At 41.1% G+C, this 17,759-nt stretch overlaps 1 protein-coding gene across 3 annotated transcripts in view; it reads left to right on the top strand.

The window, feature by feature from the left end:
- Nucleotides 1–557: 557 nt before the first annotated feature.
- The window catches only part of TERT (telomerase reverse transcriptase), a 29,553-nt gene continuing 12,351 nt past the window's right edge, over nucleotides 558–17,759 (top strand). For 2 of the 3 annotated variants that reach the window (XM_085052298.1, XM_085052297.1), the window contains exons 1-8: nucleotides 558–971; nucleotides 2,023–4,381; nucleotides 7,164–7,359; nucleotides 11,619–11,814; nucleotides 13,120–13,302; nucleotides 14,592–14,753; nucleotides 15,136–15,231; nucleotides 16,836–16,921. In XM_085052298.1, the coding sequence (XP_084908424.1) occupies nucleotides 654–971; nucleotides 2,023–4,381; nucleotides 7,164–7,359; nucleotides 11,619–11,814; nucleotides 13,120–13,302; nucleotides 14,592–14,753; nucleotides 15,136–15,231; nucleotides 16,836–16,921 (3,596 nt within the window). In that variant the 5' untranslated portion in view covers nucleotides 558–653. The other variant, XM_085052299.1, reaches the window with a different exon arrangement.

Raw genomic sequence — 17,759 nt, 5'->3', positions numbered from 1 at the left:
TCTCCTAATTCTGTTGTTGCACAGATATTTCACAGATATTGTCCCTGCCTGTAGCAAGGGGATTGGAACCAGATTACCTTTGAGGTCCCTTTCAACCCAAATCATGCTATGATTCTAGGATTCCTACTAATCCACCTGGAAGAAACATCAGGCTTAGAGACCTGCAGTTCCCCAGAACTGCACTGCAATCCCTTTCACAGCCTGACATCGAGTTTTCTATCATGAAGTCTTCAGACACCAAGATAAATTTTGAGTAGGAGGTTACACACTACCACAAGTGATTTGGCTTCTCCATTCATGAGTTTGATGAAATAAACCAGGGTGAGCCACTTCGGCATTTTTAGGGCTTAGCCTGCTCACCTCCACCATAACCTCTCCTACAGTTGCTCTTATTTCAGGCAGATCCTCAGCGGAGTGCTGATCCTGGAGAAAGAACAGTATTCCTTGGAGCTGAATGTTCCCGCTGTATCCCGGCGGCAGAGCTGGACAGCGGCCTGCAGCCCCGCCCCGCCGGCCCGGCCCCGCCCGCCGCCCCTGCCCGGCCACGCTGGGGGCACCGGGGCGCAGCAGCCGCGCCGCGCCTTTAAAAGCATGTTTTCTCTGTTTTTCTTTCCCCGCCTCTCCGGTTAATGCTTTAGTTTATTTTTTCATTCATGGCTAAGCGGCTGCAGCCCGCTGCCCGGCGGGGGAGCGGCGCGGCCGGAGGGGCGCCGCAGGTGGCCCCTTGCCCTGCTGGCCGCAACATGGCGGGCCGGGAGCCCTTCGCGCCCGTGCTGTCCGCGCTGCGCCGCTGCTACGCCGAGGCCGTGCCGCTGGAGACCTTCGTCCGGCAGCTGGGGGACGGCGGCCCCGGGGACGCCCAGGTGCTGCGGGCCGGCGACATCCCCGCCTACCGCACCTTCGTGGGGCAGTGCCTCGTGTGCGTCCCCCGCGGTGCCCGAGCCATCCCGCGGCCCTTCACCTTCCAGCAGGTAGGAGGGGGCCCGGGGGCGAGGGGTTGCCGCCCTCGCCGGGCAGCGAGAGCCCTGCCGGGGCTTCCCGGGGCCAGCGCTTCCCGCGCTCCGTGCGTGCGCGGGGGCGGCGGGCGGCCCTCGGCCCCTCGTGGCTGCTGCCGGCCGGGCCTCCCGGCTCCCTCAGCCGCCCCGGCTCCCTCAGCCATCCCCGGCTGCAGCCTGGCCCCAGAGCCGGCGGGCAGCGGCGGCATCAGATCGGCCCCTGCTCCGCGGGGCTGGGTGAGCCGAGCCCCGGTGCCGGCGAGCGGGCGGGCGGCTAAGGCGCGGGGTTCCCTGATGCCGGCGTGCCCATGTGCGCAGCGATGAGCAGACGGAGTGCGGCCGGGAGCAGCTGGGAATGGAAATGCCGCTTTCCCCGCTCCTGGGACATGAGAGAAGACGCGGGTAGAACGGGTCGCAGGTCGGTGTTTAGGCAGAGGAAAAGCTTTTCGGAGAGGGAAGACCGCTTTTTTCTTAGCGCCGCATGAGCAAAACTGTGCTGTGGTAGGAAGCAGATGTTGCGAACTTGTTCTGTGGGGTTTGGAATTGGGTACGGAGTCGTTTAGTTGAACTTTCTTTACATAAAAGGAAATGGAGGCCTGAAGAAAATCAGCGTTAGTTCCCTGGAGGTTGGAGCCTGTGCGAGCACGTGTGTGCGGATGTGTGCCTGCAAACATGGATCTGCAACACGGATTCACGGGCACCGCGACCTGAAGGCAGGGGAGTCTGAGCTGCCGAGGGATTCCAGGGGAGTAGTGTAGGGCGTTTCCTGGGCATAAAAAACAGGATCAAAAGGGCAGATGGTAAGAAGACTTCCTTAAAGTCGTAGGCTTACGTTGCTTCATGTGAATGTCTTGCTGTACGCTTGGAAAATCTTGCTTTTTGGGTGTGATGCTTGCGAATCATTAACACTGCTTTGAAAGCTGATGTCTAGGGCTGTGTAGCTTTGCATGTATTTTTAAAGGGTATGCTGTGATTTATGGAGAAGTAAGTGAAGAAAGCTAATTTTCTTATTTCTTTGTTTCTTCAGTTATCCAGTCAGAGTGAAGTCACCACAAGAGTTGTTCAGAGACTGTGTGAAAAAGGGATGAAGAATGTCCTCGCATATGGATACTCCTTACCGGATGAAAACAGTTCTCAGCTGACAGTCATGCCGCTTTCAAAGATACACAACTACCTACCCAATACTGTCACAGAAACTCTACGTATCAGCGGCTTCTGGGAGACACTGTTGAGCAGGATAGGCGATGACGTGATGATGTATTTACTGGAACACTGTGCAATCTTCATGCTGGTCCCCCCTAGTAATTGTTACCAAGTTTGTGGGCAGCCAATTTATGAACTTATTTCAAGTAATGTAGACTCATCCCTGGTATTTGTTAGACAAAGGTTCTCAAAGCATAAACGTACTAGCTTGCTTAAATATATGCGAAACAGGCTTATGTTTCATAGAAATTATCTTTTAAGGTCATATGGGTGGAAATGCAGACAAAGAAACCAAGATAATGTCTCGAGAATGAGAAATGAAAGAAATAAGAGACAAAGCTTAGCGCCTGGTGCCCAGTGTTCTGCTAAAGCAAGCAAACAGACCAGAGTAGTTACTGAACATCGGGAAAAACAGAGTCGTTCCAGTTCACGTGTTACAGCTGCAGCTCCCTCTAGGAAAAGAAAGATTCAGGGAGAACAACCTGAAATTCCAGCCAAGAGGGCAAAAATGGGGGAGAAAGAGAGAGAGGAAAATGCTTGTAATCTTACTCCTGGTGCAAGCTTAGTGCCTGGTGCCCAGTGTTCTGTAAAAGCTGTTGCTAAAGCAAGCAAACAGGTGAGAATGGTTACTGAACATCAAGAAAAACAGAGTAGTTCCAGTTCATGTGTTACAGCTGCAGCTCCCTCTCAGAAAAGAAAAATTAATAGAGAACAACCTGAAATTCCAGCCAACAGGGCAAAAATGGGGGAGAAAGTGAGAGAGAAAAATGCTTGTAATCTTACTCCTGGTGCAAGCTTAGTGCCTGGTGCCCAGTGTTCTGTAAAAGCTGTTGCTAAAGCAAGCAAACAGGTGAGAATGGTTACTGAACATCAAGAAAAACAGAGTAGTTCCAGTTCATGTGTTACAGCTGCAGCTCCCTCTCAGAAAAGAAAAATTAATAGAGAACAACCTGAAATGCCAGCCAACAGGGCAAAAATGGGGGAGAAAGTGAGAGAGGAAAATGCTTGTGGTCTTACTCTTGGTGCAAACCAAAGTAGTTCCAAGAGATCTGAAACCGGGTGTTTAGCACCACGTTCTGCAAGTCTCATTAAAACCCCTGGTGTTTCTCAAGGAAGTAACAATGCTGTGTCTGGTCCTTCTTCACGACGGAGATCTCGTGGCTGGAGGACGTTTGTGAAACGTAAAAGATCTCGTCTACGGGGAATTCAGACAAGCAAACCTCCCAAGTCCAAAACTAAAAAGCAAGCAGAATCCCGTAGGGAAAGAGTAGAGGTGCAAACATCTGTACCTCAGCTGGCTCCAGTACCAACCAGACCCAAGGTTGGTACTTCTTCACAATGCAGAAGGCAGGAAAATCCCCAACCTTATTTGTCAAAGAAGTTACCAGATAAGCTCCTGGGTTCCGCACTATACATTGAGAGGAAGCCTCTTCTGTATTCTCACAGGAGTTTCCGAGAATGTTTCCCTAAATCATTTGTATTGAATCGCTTGCGGGACTGTGAGGCAGGTGGAAAACAGCTTATAGAAACCATATTCTCAATCCAGAAGCAGGGGAAGCGAAGGCCTAAGCGAAGTCGGCGAAAAAGCAAGTGGAGAAAGGAAACATTGCCCAAACGCTTCTGGCAAATGAGGCATACATTTCAGAAACTGTTAGAGAACCATGGGAAGTGTGCTTACTCAGCTCTTTTGAGAAAAAATTGCCCCGTTTGGATATCTGAAATCACGATGACAAAAATCAAACTGTTTTGTCAGGCAGCCTTGCCTGGGGAAGCAGAGGTTCCCAAGCAAGCAGAACAGTGTAGGAAGGAGTCTACTGAGTGTGTGACAAGCAGCAGATGTGAATCTGGTCACACAAATGTGCCAGGCAACTTAGGTGCTCCCCTTGCAAAATCTGTGCATGGGGAGTCGCAGAGTGAGGAGCAAAACCCGGCAGAGGCTTGTGATTCAGCCCTCAAAGAGCTCCTCAGGCAGCACAGCAGCCACTGGCAGGTGTACATGTTTGTGAGGGAATGCCTGGAGAAGGTCATCCCTGCTGAGCTTTGGGGTTCAAACCACAACAAGTGCCGGTTCCTGAAAAATGTGAAAGTGTTCATTTCCAGGGGGAAGTTTGCTAAGATGTCATTGCAGGAATTGATGTGGAGGATGAGAGTGAATGACTGCATGTGGCTTCGTCTAGGCAAAGGTACTTCTTATATTAAAGAGCTAAGTGGTGGGGCTGTCAGATGGTTGGTGTTCATGTTTAAAGTGGGAAGGGGGAGGGTATTGAATCTGCAGTCAGCATTGCTGAGTTGCTCGGTAGTAACCCTAGCTGAGAGAACAAACCTAGTAGTGTTTGTAACTGATGGTGTAAAGACACTTAAGTTTGTCTTCCTCCCAAGCCTATTTGTTAGCATAAGCCTTCAGAAGGAGCTAAAAACAAATCAAGACACTTGGCAGTGGCATGTGTTCCTCTGCTGTGGGAGTGATAAAACCAATATTTTTACTCCCTCACATCAACCCTGTGAGAAAAATGTCACTGTGGGACCCATTCAGTACAGGGGTTGCCTGTCACAGAATCACAGAATGGTTTGGATTGGAAGGGACCTTAAAGATCTGGTTCCAACCTCCCTGCCACGGGCAGGAACACCTTTCACTAGACCAGGCTGCTCAGAACCCCATTAGCCTGTCCTTGAACACTTGCAGGGCTGGGACATGTACACCTTCTGTGGGCAACCTGTTCCAGTGCCTTACTGCCCTCACAGTAAAGCATTTCTTCCTAACATCTAATCTAAACCTACATTCTTTCAGTTGAAGACCTTCCCCCTTGTCCTGTCATTGCATGTCCTTGTAAAAAGGGCTGTCATCATCCATCAGCTTTCTAGAGCCCTTCTCTAGGATCAAGAGACCCTTACTGAGCACTGCTTCTGCACCACCTGAGTAATTGGTGGTGCAGAAGTCACTGGGCTGAGTGGTGCCTGGCTAAAAAGCTCTCATGAGAGGACAACAGCTGATGCCTCCAAATTCTGTACGAATCCATTTCTGTTTAGTCCTCTTTTCAAATGACAGGTGAATGTTCCTTTCCTCAAGTTTCTTCTTCAGACAGTATCCTAGGATTTAAATCTAGCCTGGAGCTGTAGTTCTGTGGTTGATTGCTGTAGGATCTAATGCATATTTTCATTTTTCTGTGCTTCTCCATGTATGCAGTGTGGATTGTACTTCTTTAACTGGTATGCTTGCAGTGTTTGTTCTTACCTGGTGTTGTGCTTGGATCCTACAGTAATGTGAGCTGTAAGTGGTGTTCTTTTGTAAAAAGGTGTGATAAGTTCTGAAATTAATGCAGGTTCTTTCTGGTGTAGGAGGGAAATAAAAAGTGTGATGTTTGAGAACTGATGTCAAAAATAGGGGAGGTTACACTCTCATAAGAAACTCTTAATTCTAGGAAATGCATTATTTCCTTATTCAGAAACAATGGTTCAAAGCCACACTTTTTCAAATGCTGAGGAGTTAAATATTTTAAAAGGCTTTATTGTAAAATGTCTTTGATTCATAGTCATTTGGAATACGTTATCTTTGAAAAATGTAATGCCCTCTTATTATCTGGCCATATTCCAGGAAAAGCAACACAGGACTGATTTTAATTTCCATGAAAGTATTCCCACGTGCTTGAAGTTTAAACATTAATTGCTTTGCTGCACTGTAGGTGGGGAGTTTTTTTCCTCCAGAAGTAGTAGTAGTAGTGGTTTCTTGTCAGTTCTCTGAATTGTAGTCATTGTTGACATCTGTTACCAAGAACTTAGAAAACCAATAACCTAGTTCCAGAACAGCTACCTATCAGCATCCTGATTTAATTTGCACGTTACAACTGCATATTGTAATGCTTCAGTTGGAGAGACTTCCAACAGTCACTGAATTTTTTCACTGGTGTTACCTGGCTTTTGTTGCAGCAAACACTTCCTGTTAGTCTTTTTTAAAGTCCTGTGAATACATGAAAATGTCTCTGCCCTGGAGCATACAAGAACTGAACAGAGTAGAGAACTGGAAACTTCTCTTTAATAAATTTTACTGTCAGCTTTGTTGCATCAAAATTAAGCTGGTTTTAACACATTCGTGCCATAATCATGATTTGTGCTAAGCGGCTAAACTAATATTTCTCTATGGTTTCTTTCAGAATCCTGTTGCATTTTGCTGAATTCTACTCTTTAAATGTAATTAGAAATATTATTATTGGAAGTTGGCCAAAAAATCATTATTGCAACACAGGGTTTTGTTCCCTGCTCATCCATATTTAGATATAATTACAGATCTGTGTGAGCATAAATTTGGCAGTAGGTAGGAATGCTCTGGGCTCATAATTGTTCCATCTAAATATTGGATGTACTGATGGACTTAAGGTGATTTGAGGTTTTTTGGGCTTTTTCTTTGACTGCAGCTTTAAGTTTTACATAGGATGTCTGAAATAAAGCCTAACTCTGAAATTAATTTTCACATAACTGGGAAATCTGAATATCATTCTTATCCCCAAGTCATCCCAGTTTAGTTCTGTTAATTTTTACAGCATACCTAAGTATTTTTGGTCTTTTGCTTCCTTTTTTAAAAAAAGTTTTATACTGTAGTAGACTTGGTTTGTTTTTATTTTACCTCTCCTGTCACAATAATCTTGCCTTCATGCATTAAAGATCTTGCACAATCAGTTTTGGGAGAAGAAAGAAAGTCTTTGAGCTACTGCTGGCATGTATTTGCATCCTCTATGTCAATTTGTTACTGCCAGTTAGTTCCTGTGTTTGTGGTTTAAGCTTGGGTCAGTCACATTATTTAATGCCATCAAAATTTGGAGTGGCATCTGTGTAATTGTTGGTACTTATTTTTCTCCTTTGAATGACCTCAAGGCAGGAATGTTGTGTGAGTTTCAGGTTTGTGTGTTCTGTTTCTTTACTCATACTAAGAATTGATAGTTACTATAGCTACCTTTGAATTGTTTATTGAAGGTGATCACTTTGTTCCTGCCGATGAGCATCGTTTCCGTGAAGAAATTTTGGCCAAGTTCCTATACTGGCTGATGGATACCTATGTTGTTGAGTTGCTCAGATCATTTTTCTATATCACCGAGACCATGTTCCAGAAAAATATGCTCTTCTACTACCGAAAGTTTGTTTGGGGCAAGTTACACAGCATTGGAATTAGGTAACACTAGAAAGTTAATTAAACATTAATGGATATGTAGAAATCACATGTTTTGTAGTATAAAGTTATGTTTCTGCTTTTATTTATTGCCCGTTTATCCTCCTTTTGTTTGCTTAATTTCCCAAAAGAAAATTCAACCTGTGATTGTAGCATGCATAGTTTGTAATTTCAGAAATATTTAATGTGAGAAAACTGATTTAGCTTTAGACTTCTTTATTAGAAGAGAAATCTTGGCAATAATAAAATCCATTATGAAGGGGATTTTGTTTTGATAAGTCAGTTTTTTGAACCTTTTAACAATGGGTAAAGCATAGTGATGGAATACCAAAGTAACCTTGGGAAAGTTCATTTTAAAAATACTCAGTTTGCTTCAACTACTGTCATTTAGAAATAACTAAATCAAAATCAAGGCTTTGCTGAAATGCTGTAATACTCTATTCATAAAGATCAGACAGTAGCTGAGTGGGTTTTTTTTTTTTAATTTTAGGGGATTTAAAAGCTGCAGCTTCTTTTTAGTACAGCTGGAATTCCATGCTAGTTTTTTGGTCTTAAAAAGCATGCATGTATTTAAGTTAGGGATTTATTTAGGATAAAATTTTAAACAATTAAGTGAGAAAATAGAAAATACCTGACGGCAGTTTTAATGAGCAGTGTGGTGTGTCCATTTGCATAGTTCACATCTTTCAGGTTTTCATTATAAATTGCTGGTGACTGAGAGAACTTTGGAACTGTGCTAAATGAGCTTACTTGATGTCTCGTGTTACAGTGGCTGTTTTGTATAGTGAACCTTTTGATTTTGCAGTGGTCTCTTGGTCCACAATGTTACCTGTGTGATTTTTCCCCTCCTGCCCCATCACTGCCTGATTTCAACATTGATATCTCCAGTGCCACTCTTTGCATTTGTGTTTGCACTTAATGGGGTCTTGATCTTGCTTGTAGTTGTAGCACAGAATATGAACTTTAAATAGTAGTAGTAGAATGTAATTTTCAGTCCCACTCGTTCTGTTTGTCTTGTCTTCAAACTAACAGCCATAGAGTTGCAATTAGTATTTTATGCAGTTTTAATGTACTTGAAGACTATTTTTTGGCACAAAGTATGATCAAGTACTGACTTTTACGTAGTAAATGTGCTGCTCTTTTTCTAGTGATGTTTGTCATTAAAAGAAAACAAGTAACTTGGGATTTAGCTCTTTTGTCCCTCTTCCCAGTTTCCCAGAAAAGCCCAGTGTATAAGGACAAGGTGCTTTGAACTCAAAAGACATTAATTTAGGATCTTGTTTCTTCTGACTTCCTCCCTGCATACTTCCTCACCATGCAGGAAGCCCCTTCTCACCTTTGGCTTGGAAGGTCCCTAAACTGTGGGTTGTTGGAAGCTGGACAAACATCCCAAGGAAGTACTGCTGTGTGCTTGCCAAAGGTGTGTTCTAAGAACAGGATGTTTGCTCTTGGCTGCATGATTTGTAGTTTATAAGGACTTCCAGTCTGAGCCCTGCAGCTATGCTTAAGCTTCACTGACAGGGCTTTCAGCGCTGCTCTTTCAAGTGGAATGTGTAATATGAGACCTGCCACGAGTCCAGCTTCCTGCATTCATACACGTGGCCAGCTGCCAACCTCACACAGGAGGAGAGAAATTGGGGCTTACAGATGTTGGGATACAGGTGTTAGGGCTGCCTTGCCCATTTTGAAGCTGTTCAGACACCGACCGTTCTTAGCCAGCCAGGCACTGCTGGTGAATCGGTGCCAAAAGCTGTTAAGCTGCTTCCATCTTCCCTGGAGGAAGAGTATCTGGTGACCTCAGTTATTGTCCTAATGACTGTTCTGTGGTTGTTCTGGTTCTCCTCAGCTGGAGCTGCTCCAGGCAGCTGCTCTGAGCTTGTTCACAGGAAGCATTGGTAGCCACTGATTCCTTTCCAGTACTGCATCCTCCTTTGGAGGAAGAGAATGGATGGAGCAGTCTGGACTGAATGGACCTGGACCTTACTTTTGTGAACTTACCCTTGCACTGCTTTCTCATTAGGGACTAAATCCTCATCTTGAAGGACTGTCCTTATGAGTAGATGATCTTGGGCAGAATCCTGCTCAAGGATGTGGAGCACAGTTCTGAAAGGGGCTCCGGATCTGTATGTTAGCCTTGCTGTATTGGTGGAGATGGGACTGTGCTGTCAGTGTACACAGAAAACTTGGTATTAATTTTTGAAGCCATACCAAATTTCATTCCCCAAATTAAAAGCAGAATTTATTAAGAAAAATCCAGTATTTAATGATACAGTTGCTTCAAGTTACATAGCCTGCAGAATGTCAAGTTTGATTTTAAAAGTAATGGACCCAATATTGTGGTGACAGCACCTGTTTTCCTAAGGCTTGTGCCCTCCCTGCCCTTGCCATACAGACTGGCTGCTGAGGATTCAAAATGGTGCAGAAATTTTGAATCTTCTGCATCAGATTGCAGTGAGATGTCAAAAGACAGCAAGACCATCCAGTCACGGTCTTTCAAGTTTCAGTGCTTAACAGTGTTGTGAGTGCCAGTGAGAGCAGGCGTAGTTCAGTGGCTGAGAGATTAGCACACATTCAAAATCATTGGCACTGCTATAAATGCCATGAAGTAAACAATGTAAAGTAAACAATGAAAGTGCTGTAGGCAAAATGACATACAGTTCTAAAGCTGGCCAGAGGTAGTAGCAAAGATATGCCAATAACTGGTCTTTGTCGTCACTTTCAAAGAAAGTAATATTTTTTAAAATAGTGATAGAGGTTCATTTTTTTTTTTTCCCCTCCAGTCTTAAATGTGAGCTATAAAGGGAGGGAGATTTGATAACGAAGTTGTTCTGTTGAACTGGCATTACTTGTTTTGTCTTGGTTATCTACCTAATAGTATAGTAGATGATGTTTCATGTGTTCAAGCAAGAATGTAATTCTGTAAATAATAGTGATCCCTCACTACTGTGGATTGTGGAACAGCAGTCCTTTCTGCTTTACTTGGGCAGCATCTGTACTGGGAATTTAATTTCAAATTTTGAATACAAATCCTCAAAACTCTTTTTCGGTAGCTCAACTCACTGGCCCTGCATGCCACTGTATCTTCTAGGTGTCATGCACTGTATCCCTCAGACCTCAAGTCCCAAGCAGCTGGATCATTAGCTTGTATTTGAGTTGTGTTGGCATACAAAAGATAAGCATTTGTCTGCCTCTAACCTGCGTCCTTGGTTTCTTGGGTGTCTCCTAGAGCATCTTTACCAGGTTTCCCCCATCCACCCACTGCTTTTTATAACAATGTGGCCTCCTCTTGCTAAACCAGCCTGGTGGATTGTGTGGGATGTAAAAAGTCTTCATGCAAATTTAGATTCATGTCCCTTCTTTTGTGAGGACTTGAATTGCCTCATTTACTTCCCAGGTAAATATCATAACTACTACTCTGTAGGGCACGTGTTGTCCTTCTGAGCAATACTAGCAGTGCAGGAGATGATCCAGGTCTTTTATATTCCAGGTGGTATAATTTAACACTGCATCTTAGGTAAAAGCAAGATCTTTGCTCCACCACCTTTTTCTGATTTATTGTATGGAAAAGTATTGGTTTTGACTAAGCTACATGGAACTGTAAATCCTGAGACAGAATGTGAGGGGAAAGCACATTTCCTGTTAAGGTGAACTTGGAAAGCTCAGAACCTGTGACTTGGGAGCCTTTGGTTCTTCATCATTTTCTGCTGTTCACTTGAGCTGATCCCTACCTGCTCATTAGATCAGTCCTGGATACCTAAATGCCCTTATGGCTGTGTATCTTAGCACCTCAGTTAGCTGTAACTCCTAATAAGTAGTAGATCCCCTAAATGCTGGGAGTAGAACAGCCCATTACAGTTTGTGAGTCCTTCCCAGGAGCTCTCTTAGAATACTTTTCAGAAGGTTCTTTTCAACTTTGTTAATGTCTTTTAAACTTCTGAAATCATGAGCAATTTTCAACTTCTTGTTTCTTGCATAAAACATTTCAGAATGTCCATATGTATTCCACTAACCTGTTCTTAAATTTAGTGTCAATTAAGAGGGGTTTTTATTTGCATCAAACAGAAATGTGTGGTCTCTTACTGTATTACATTGTCATGAAGATACTGTGGTATTGTTCTGAAATTCAGAATTTCATGTCACTTTCTGTAGAGGTTAGTATTTGTATTAGAAAAATAATTTGGCTTTAGTTATCATAAAGAAATTAAATATTTTGCTTTTCTGTATTTCCTATTGCCTACACTAAGTGTGCATTTGTATTTCAGAAACCATTTTGTCAAAGTACAGCTACGGCCTCTATCTTCAAAGGAGATTGAAACTTTCCGTCAAAAAAAATTTGTTCCTGTTGCTTCAAAGCTCCGGTTTATTCCCAAACCAAAAGGGTTGAGACCCATAGTAAAAGTGAGCGGTCTTGTCGAATCTAAGCAGCAAGCACTCAACAAGAAGAGCAGAGCAAAGAAGGTTTTTATTTTCTCTGTTGTTTTATGTGTATTTGATGTAGGTAACTATTAAATGGAGTAAGGATTTTTGTTACGTAAAACTAGTTCTAACATGGTGGACTGGAGCATTTTAATCAGAATGGCTGAATGGGTCAGTTGCTTAACTTCTCCCTTTCCAAAGTTTAATCACCATTAGCCTCCAGTTTCACAATCACATTTGCAAACCTGTCTTAAGGAAATGAGCCCAACAGAATGACAATGGCTTGTAAGGCAATACCATTTTCTTTAGTATGGGTGAGTGTGGCCTGTTGGGATTTGCCTGAATACTGATGGTGAATGTTGGTCTGTGAAGCTGTCTGTGGAGCCAGTGAACAGTGGTGAGCTGGGTGTGTTCCAGAAGAGGGTCTAAGGAAGGGCTGGGAAGCTGGAGCAAGCACAATAGAGAGATGGGAAGGAAGCTGAGAATAATTGCAGTGTGGGAACAGAGGCAGAGCAGTCAGTGCACAGAATAACCTATTTAACAGGGCAGTTAAGCACAAGACATAGTGGCAGTGCAGTTTCACTATCTTGCATGGCTGCATTAATTGTTTTTCCTTAAGGCTGAGTCTCATTCACAAGATTAAATGTTCACCAAATGGGTGAGGTGTCAACAGCTTCTAAGCACTTGCTGTTCAGACAATGTGATCCCAGACCAGATGAAGAGCATGAGCTAAAAGCTGTTCTTAAATGTGAAGTGTTATTTCACATAATATTCCACATTATGGTGTTTACAGAGCTAATCGACCTGCACGACTTCAGTGCTGCTCTGAGATGCTTGACTTTCCCCACAGCTGAGAGTTAAATCTTTGCTCAGTTACTTGGAGAAAGTACCTCCAGAGGCTCAGCTGATGGTGCCGTTGGAGTTCAGCATAAAGTCTCAGGGCACACCTTCTCTTTGCTATTCGTGTTGCTGTCATTATCTCCAGCAGAGAGAATGAATGATATTTAAGAAGTTATTTTCAGATTGATGATGGTTTTCTTTGCTGGCTTTCATCTGTTTATCTGTGTAACTATTACACCTTGGTTTCCAAGAGTCAAGTGCAGGAGTGAAAACATTTTCCATAGGATTTAACTACCAAAAAAAAAAAACGAACCTCCAAGGCTGTTTTGTCACTTTGAAGTAGTTACTGCAGTGATATTGAGGGTTTCTGAAAGCTTCAATTGACCACAATAATATAGTAAATACGTAAATTTAATCTCAAACTTCATGTAAATGTGAAATATTTATATTGCACAGAATTTAATATGCTTCAACATAATTTAAGGTGATTCTCTTTGGTCTCTTTAGATGAATCATTACAACACTCAACTAAAAAATCTGTTCAGTGTGTTAAATTATGAACGGACTGTAAACACCAGTTTTATAGGCTCTTCAGTGTTTGGGAAAGATGATATCTACAAGACATGGAAGCAGTTTGTTACAAAGATTCTTAGATCTGGTTCTGAAATTCCTCATTTCTACTGTGTAAAGGTATGTATTTTTAATTACATACTCAAACTAGCTTTTCTAAACCAGCTTGTGCAGATACTTTTATAGCTGTACTGTTTGTGATCTGACTGCCTAATTATTTCTTTTTCAAAATAAAATTCTGTGCATACCTCACAGACTGATTAGTTTTTTGGTGTGCGGGGTTGGTTGTATTTTGTGGATGGGCATCCCTGCAGTAGAGCTTCCTTTACCCAGGTGTTTTTCTGTCCATCTTTCTGTCATGTAGGAACTCTTGCTCCTATACATGCACTGAATTTTTTGTAGTTACATTTAGTTGGGTATAAAAGTGGGAGAAAGGTCTGATAGGCTTTTGAGCCATATGAAAACCAGATAAAACTTGCTTTGTGCATAGAATAAATTCAGTGTCTTTTAAAAATTGGTTTCTGTCTCAGTATCATTAGTTTCTGTTGAAAATGAACACATGGCTTGTGGTTGGTGTCTTTCCAATAAGTTTCTTCTTCCACTTTGAAAAAATCAGTGCTTGTTCTAGCCCACTATTTGAAGGAGTTTGTTCTTCACATTTTTGTTTTTCAGTTATATCTAGCAGGCAACATTTTGTGTTTGAGCTCAGTTCATAGCTTTGAATTGGGGCAATGTATACAGATGAAAATTACACATATTAATGTGTATTATAGTGGGGCTCCTCTCTCACTTCTCATATGTCTCTTGTCATCCTGTCCTGAAATAGCTTTCATAATTTCATCTCATTATCTTTCAAGCCAAAGGATCGTGTCACTGACTTATTTTACGACATAAAAGTCCTAAGATTGTTGTTTCATACTGAAAGTTTTCAGTTTTTACTATGACAAGTGAAAGCAGAGGTGGGTTTCCAATTTGGGGTTTGGGAAAGGTAAAATTTGTAGGTTTGCAGCTTTCTAAAAATATAAGATGTCATCTCTGTGGCTATATGGTGAGGAAAGTTTCTTAAAATATCTAAACATATAAAAATATCAGCATTTAAAAATGATTGAGGGTTCAGTGTTAGATTTAAGGTTGCATATGGTGTAATCTTCTGTTAATGAGATGGATTGTGCTAAAACTGATGATTTGGATATCCCTTCTAAGGAAATAGTGGGTGGGGGAAGATGTTTCAGATAAACAGTGAGTTTTTATTTTGGCACAAAGTTGGCCTGAATGATGCAGTAATTTTACTCCCATGTGATCTATTCTTCAGCTTTGCTTACATACTACAGCAATACCTTATTCTTGCTACCACAATGTTTACAGCAATATTGACAAGTACATAGTGGAAGATATCTCTTCTATTTCAGGCTGATGTGTCCAGGGCTTATGAAACCATTCCTCATAATAAACTTGTGGAAGTGATTTCGCGGGTGCTGAAGCCTGAGAAGAGGACTGTGTACTGCATACGGCGCTATGCTGTGATTTTGATTACCCCAAGTGGACAAGCCAGGAGGCTCTTCAGGAGACATGTATGGCTTCCTGATTTCTTCTGTGTGCTGTTGTAAACATATTCTGGTCCAAGGAAAATTTTTCCTTTATAGCTTTCTTTAGTCACAATTTGAACCGGTTAAGCACTTAAACTGTTTATTGATACTGTTAGATATTTTCCAGAGGTAGAAAAGTTTCTTTTTAGTCCATACCTTCTTAAGTTTTTACTCACTCTTAGTAAGAATCAAGATAAATGTGTTGTGGAAATAGAGAATTGTGAGTGAGATGTTTCCATTTTAACAGTAGTAGAATTGTTGGATTAAAATAATGCAATAATAGGTCCTTTGACCTCCACTGAATAAAAAAGTCATTTACTGAATTTTCTTCCACTTTTGTCATCTGTTTCTTTACACAAATACACAGGTGTCTACTTTCAAGGACTTTATGCCAGACATGAAGCAGTTTGTGTCCCATCTAAAGGAGAAAGCCTCATTGCAAAATGCAATAGTAGTTGAACAGGTAAGTGTTGTGAGGCTTCTTTCCAGCTGAAAAAGAAAGCTGCAGAAGAATTAGAGGAAGATTGGAATTTTTACTTGTATGTACATATTATATGGTGACATTACCTTTATTCTAGTTAACCAGCACCTTCTGTAGAATTTTGTCATCTCTTCTTTGATGCTTGTAACAGGCTCTCTCTGTTCAATGGGAAGAGTGCACCAGGCAAGAAATCTGACAAAAACTCCTAGAGTTTTCCCAGATTTTCTCATTGTATGAAAATTTAATTTTAACCAGTGTTTTCTTTTTCCTTTCCTAATTTCATTGTTTCTTGCAACAGTTCTCAAGTGAGAAATTAAATATCTAGTAAAAACAGGCTTCAACACTTGCTGTCCCCAAAATATTCAGAAGAATGTGGAAAATGTAAGCCAAGTAGCTGAGGATGTGGCATCTTGAATAGCAACCTGCAAAGAATATTCTTTCTTTGAGATCTTATTTTATGCTTTATTAAAAAAATACTTATTTTAGGGATTACCTGTCAGAATTAATGAGAATGAACTCTTCTTTAGGGGAGTTAGGTTTAGGGGAGTTTAGTTTTTTCATTTCTAAACCTGCCAGTGGAAAATGACAGAGTTGACAAAAGGTGATTTCTAGCATAGAAATTAAATGATCTTGTGTATCTGGACATAGGAGTAGAATATATGGTGTGGCTGGTGTACAGTTCCAGGATCCTACAAAAATCAAGACTAATGAGTACCTGGATGAAAACAGAAACTAGCTGGATTTCTGATCATGTATAAGTATATATTGTTTTGTTATTTTTTTCCAACTGATTTAGAGAACAATGCTAGATACTGCATAAGCAGTTACATCCTATTTAAAAATATTTTACATTGGAAAACAATTTGTGTGTCACTATTTTAAAAGAACAAAGTATTTTGAGAAAAGTGTCATGTCAGGCCAGGTGACTGTACCTCAGATCCATCACATTATCTTTTCAATGCAAGTAATCACAATCTTGTATGGCTCTATCAAAAATTGGGTGCATTTGTCTGGTGTCTATGCAAGTAGTAAGTAATTTTATTTTAATTTGAATTAAGTCGCTGTTAAAGGTACTTAAATTGTTGTAAACGGATTTTTTATTACACAATTTTTTGAACAAAATGTTCCATAAATATTGGCTGGACAGTCATGCAGGAAGTGTTAGTAGTACCTGGAAAAGTGTTTGCTTTGCAGCAGAATGGGCAAGTGAGTGTATCTAGACTTGGGGAATCATGAAGTCCATGACAAGGACAGAAATTGTCCTACAGGACAGAAAGTGGCCAAAGGAGTGAGGTCTCATACATTGTAATAATCCAATATATTATGCCAGCAGTTTAAAAAGTGGGTTTAGACATTAGATTTGATTTCTCCAAAGGAAAAACAAAAAAAAGAAAATCCAACAAAAAATTAACTTGTTGGATGTGAGCAGCTTCTTAGTATGTTCAGATCTTGGGTTTAAGGTTTATCTTTTTGCTTATTTAGGGGTTTGAGCTGCTACAGCCTACCTTTTTTAAGATTTCTGTGTATCTTTAAAGTTATAGTGTATTTTTTGTTTCAAATCTTGTTTTGTTTTCTCACATTTCTAGAGCTTAACTTTCAATGAGACAAGTTCCAGCCTGTTTAATTTTTTCCTTCAAATGATACATAACAGCATCCTGGAGATTGGGAACAGGTGAAAAAGAAATTAATTATTCTTTGTATAGCATGCTTGGTTTGTTTGTTTTCTGCTAGGTAGGATACCTTTAATTGACTCAGGGGTCTTTTGATAGCTGTCTTTTAAATATTTTTATTTCATGTTAATTTGAAATCTATGTATCAATTTAAGCTCCAAAGAAGCATGAAGAGTTTGGAATCAAATTTATATTGAATAAAATTTCTCTTCCTTACGTGGATGATAACTATACACAATGCATCATTCTGTAGAAAGTGGAATAACCTTCATTTAAAACTGCAAGCATAATTCAAAAGGAAAATACTTCAAAATGGTAGGATCCATAGTGGTGAGCAAATGCAATCGTGCAAGCAATTGTAAAAAAGCCTATTAGTCATTTCCCTGTAGTGCAAAATTAAACCTTTTGTGCATGGTTTTGCTATTTGGCAAGTTGCAAAAAAAAAAAAGGGGCAGTAGCAATAGAAATTCAAATTATTGGCAACTTCGAAATTAAGAATCAGGTATTACAGACGGAGGTAGTAATGCAGATTTTTTCTTCTATTGGTAGAGATACTGATCTGGTATTTATATTTTGCCTCTAGGTGGCAAATGTGTACCATATGTAAAAAAGGAAGTACTTAATGATATTTATTTGTAAATTCAGAGTGATGTATATTAGAATGAATAGCTTCTTGCTCTGGAAAAAATACCTTTGTTGCAGAATATTTATTTTAGAATCTCACAGGATTGAGGGAGAGTGAGAAAAGCTTTCAAGGAGTCAAACAGAAGAATGTTTATAGGTTTGTCTAGCACTGATGCTTACACTCCCTTTGGCAGAATAATGAGAATGGTGTTGTGG

This window comes from Lichenostomus cassidix, chromosome 2 (assembly GCF_008360975.1).
Source record: "Lichenostomus cassidix isolate B80296 chromosome 2, HeHo_3.0, whole genome shotgun sequence".
NCBI classification, from domain to species: domain Eukaryota; kingdom Metazoa; phylum Chordata; class Aves; order Passeriformes; family Meliphagidae; genus Lichenostomus; species Lichenostomus cassidix.
The sequence above is the reverse complement of the archived record's forward strand: the minus strand, read 5'-3'. Positions and strand labels throughout refer to the sequence as shown.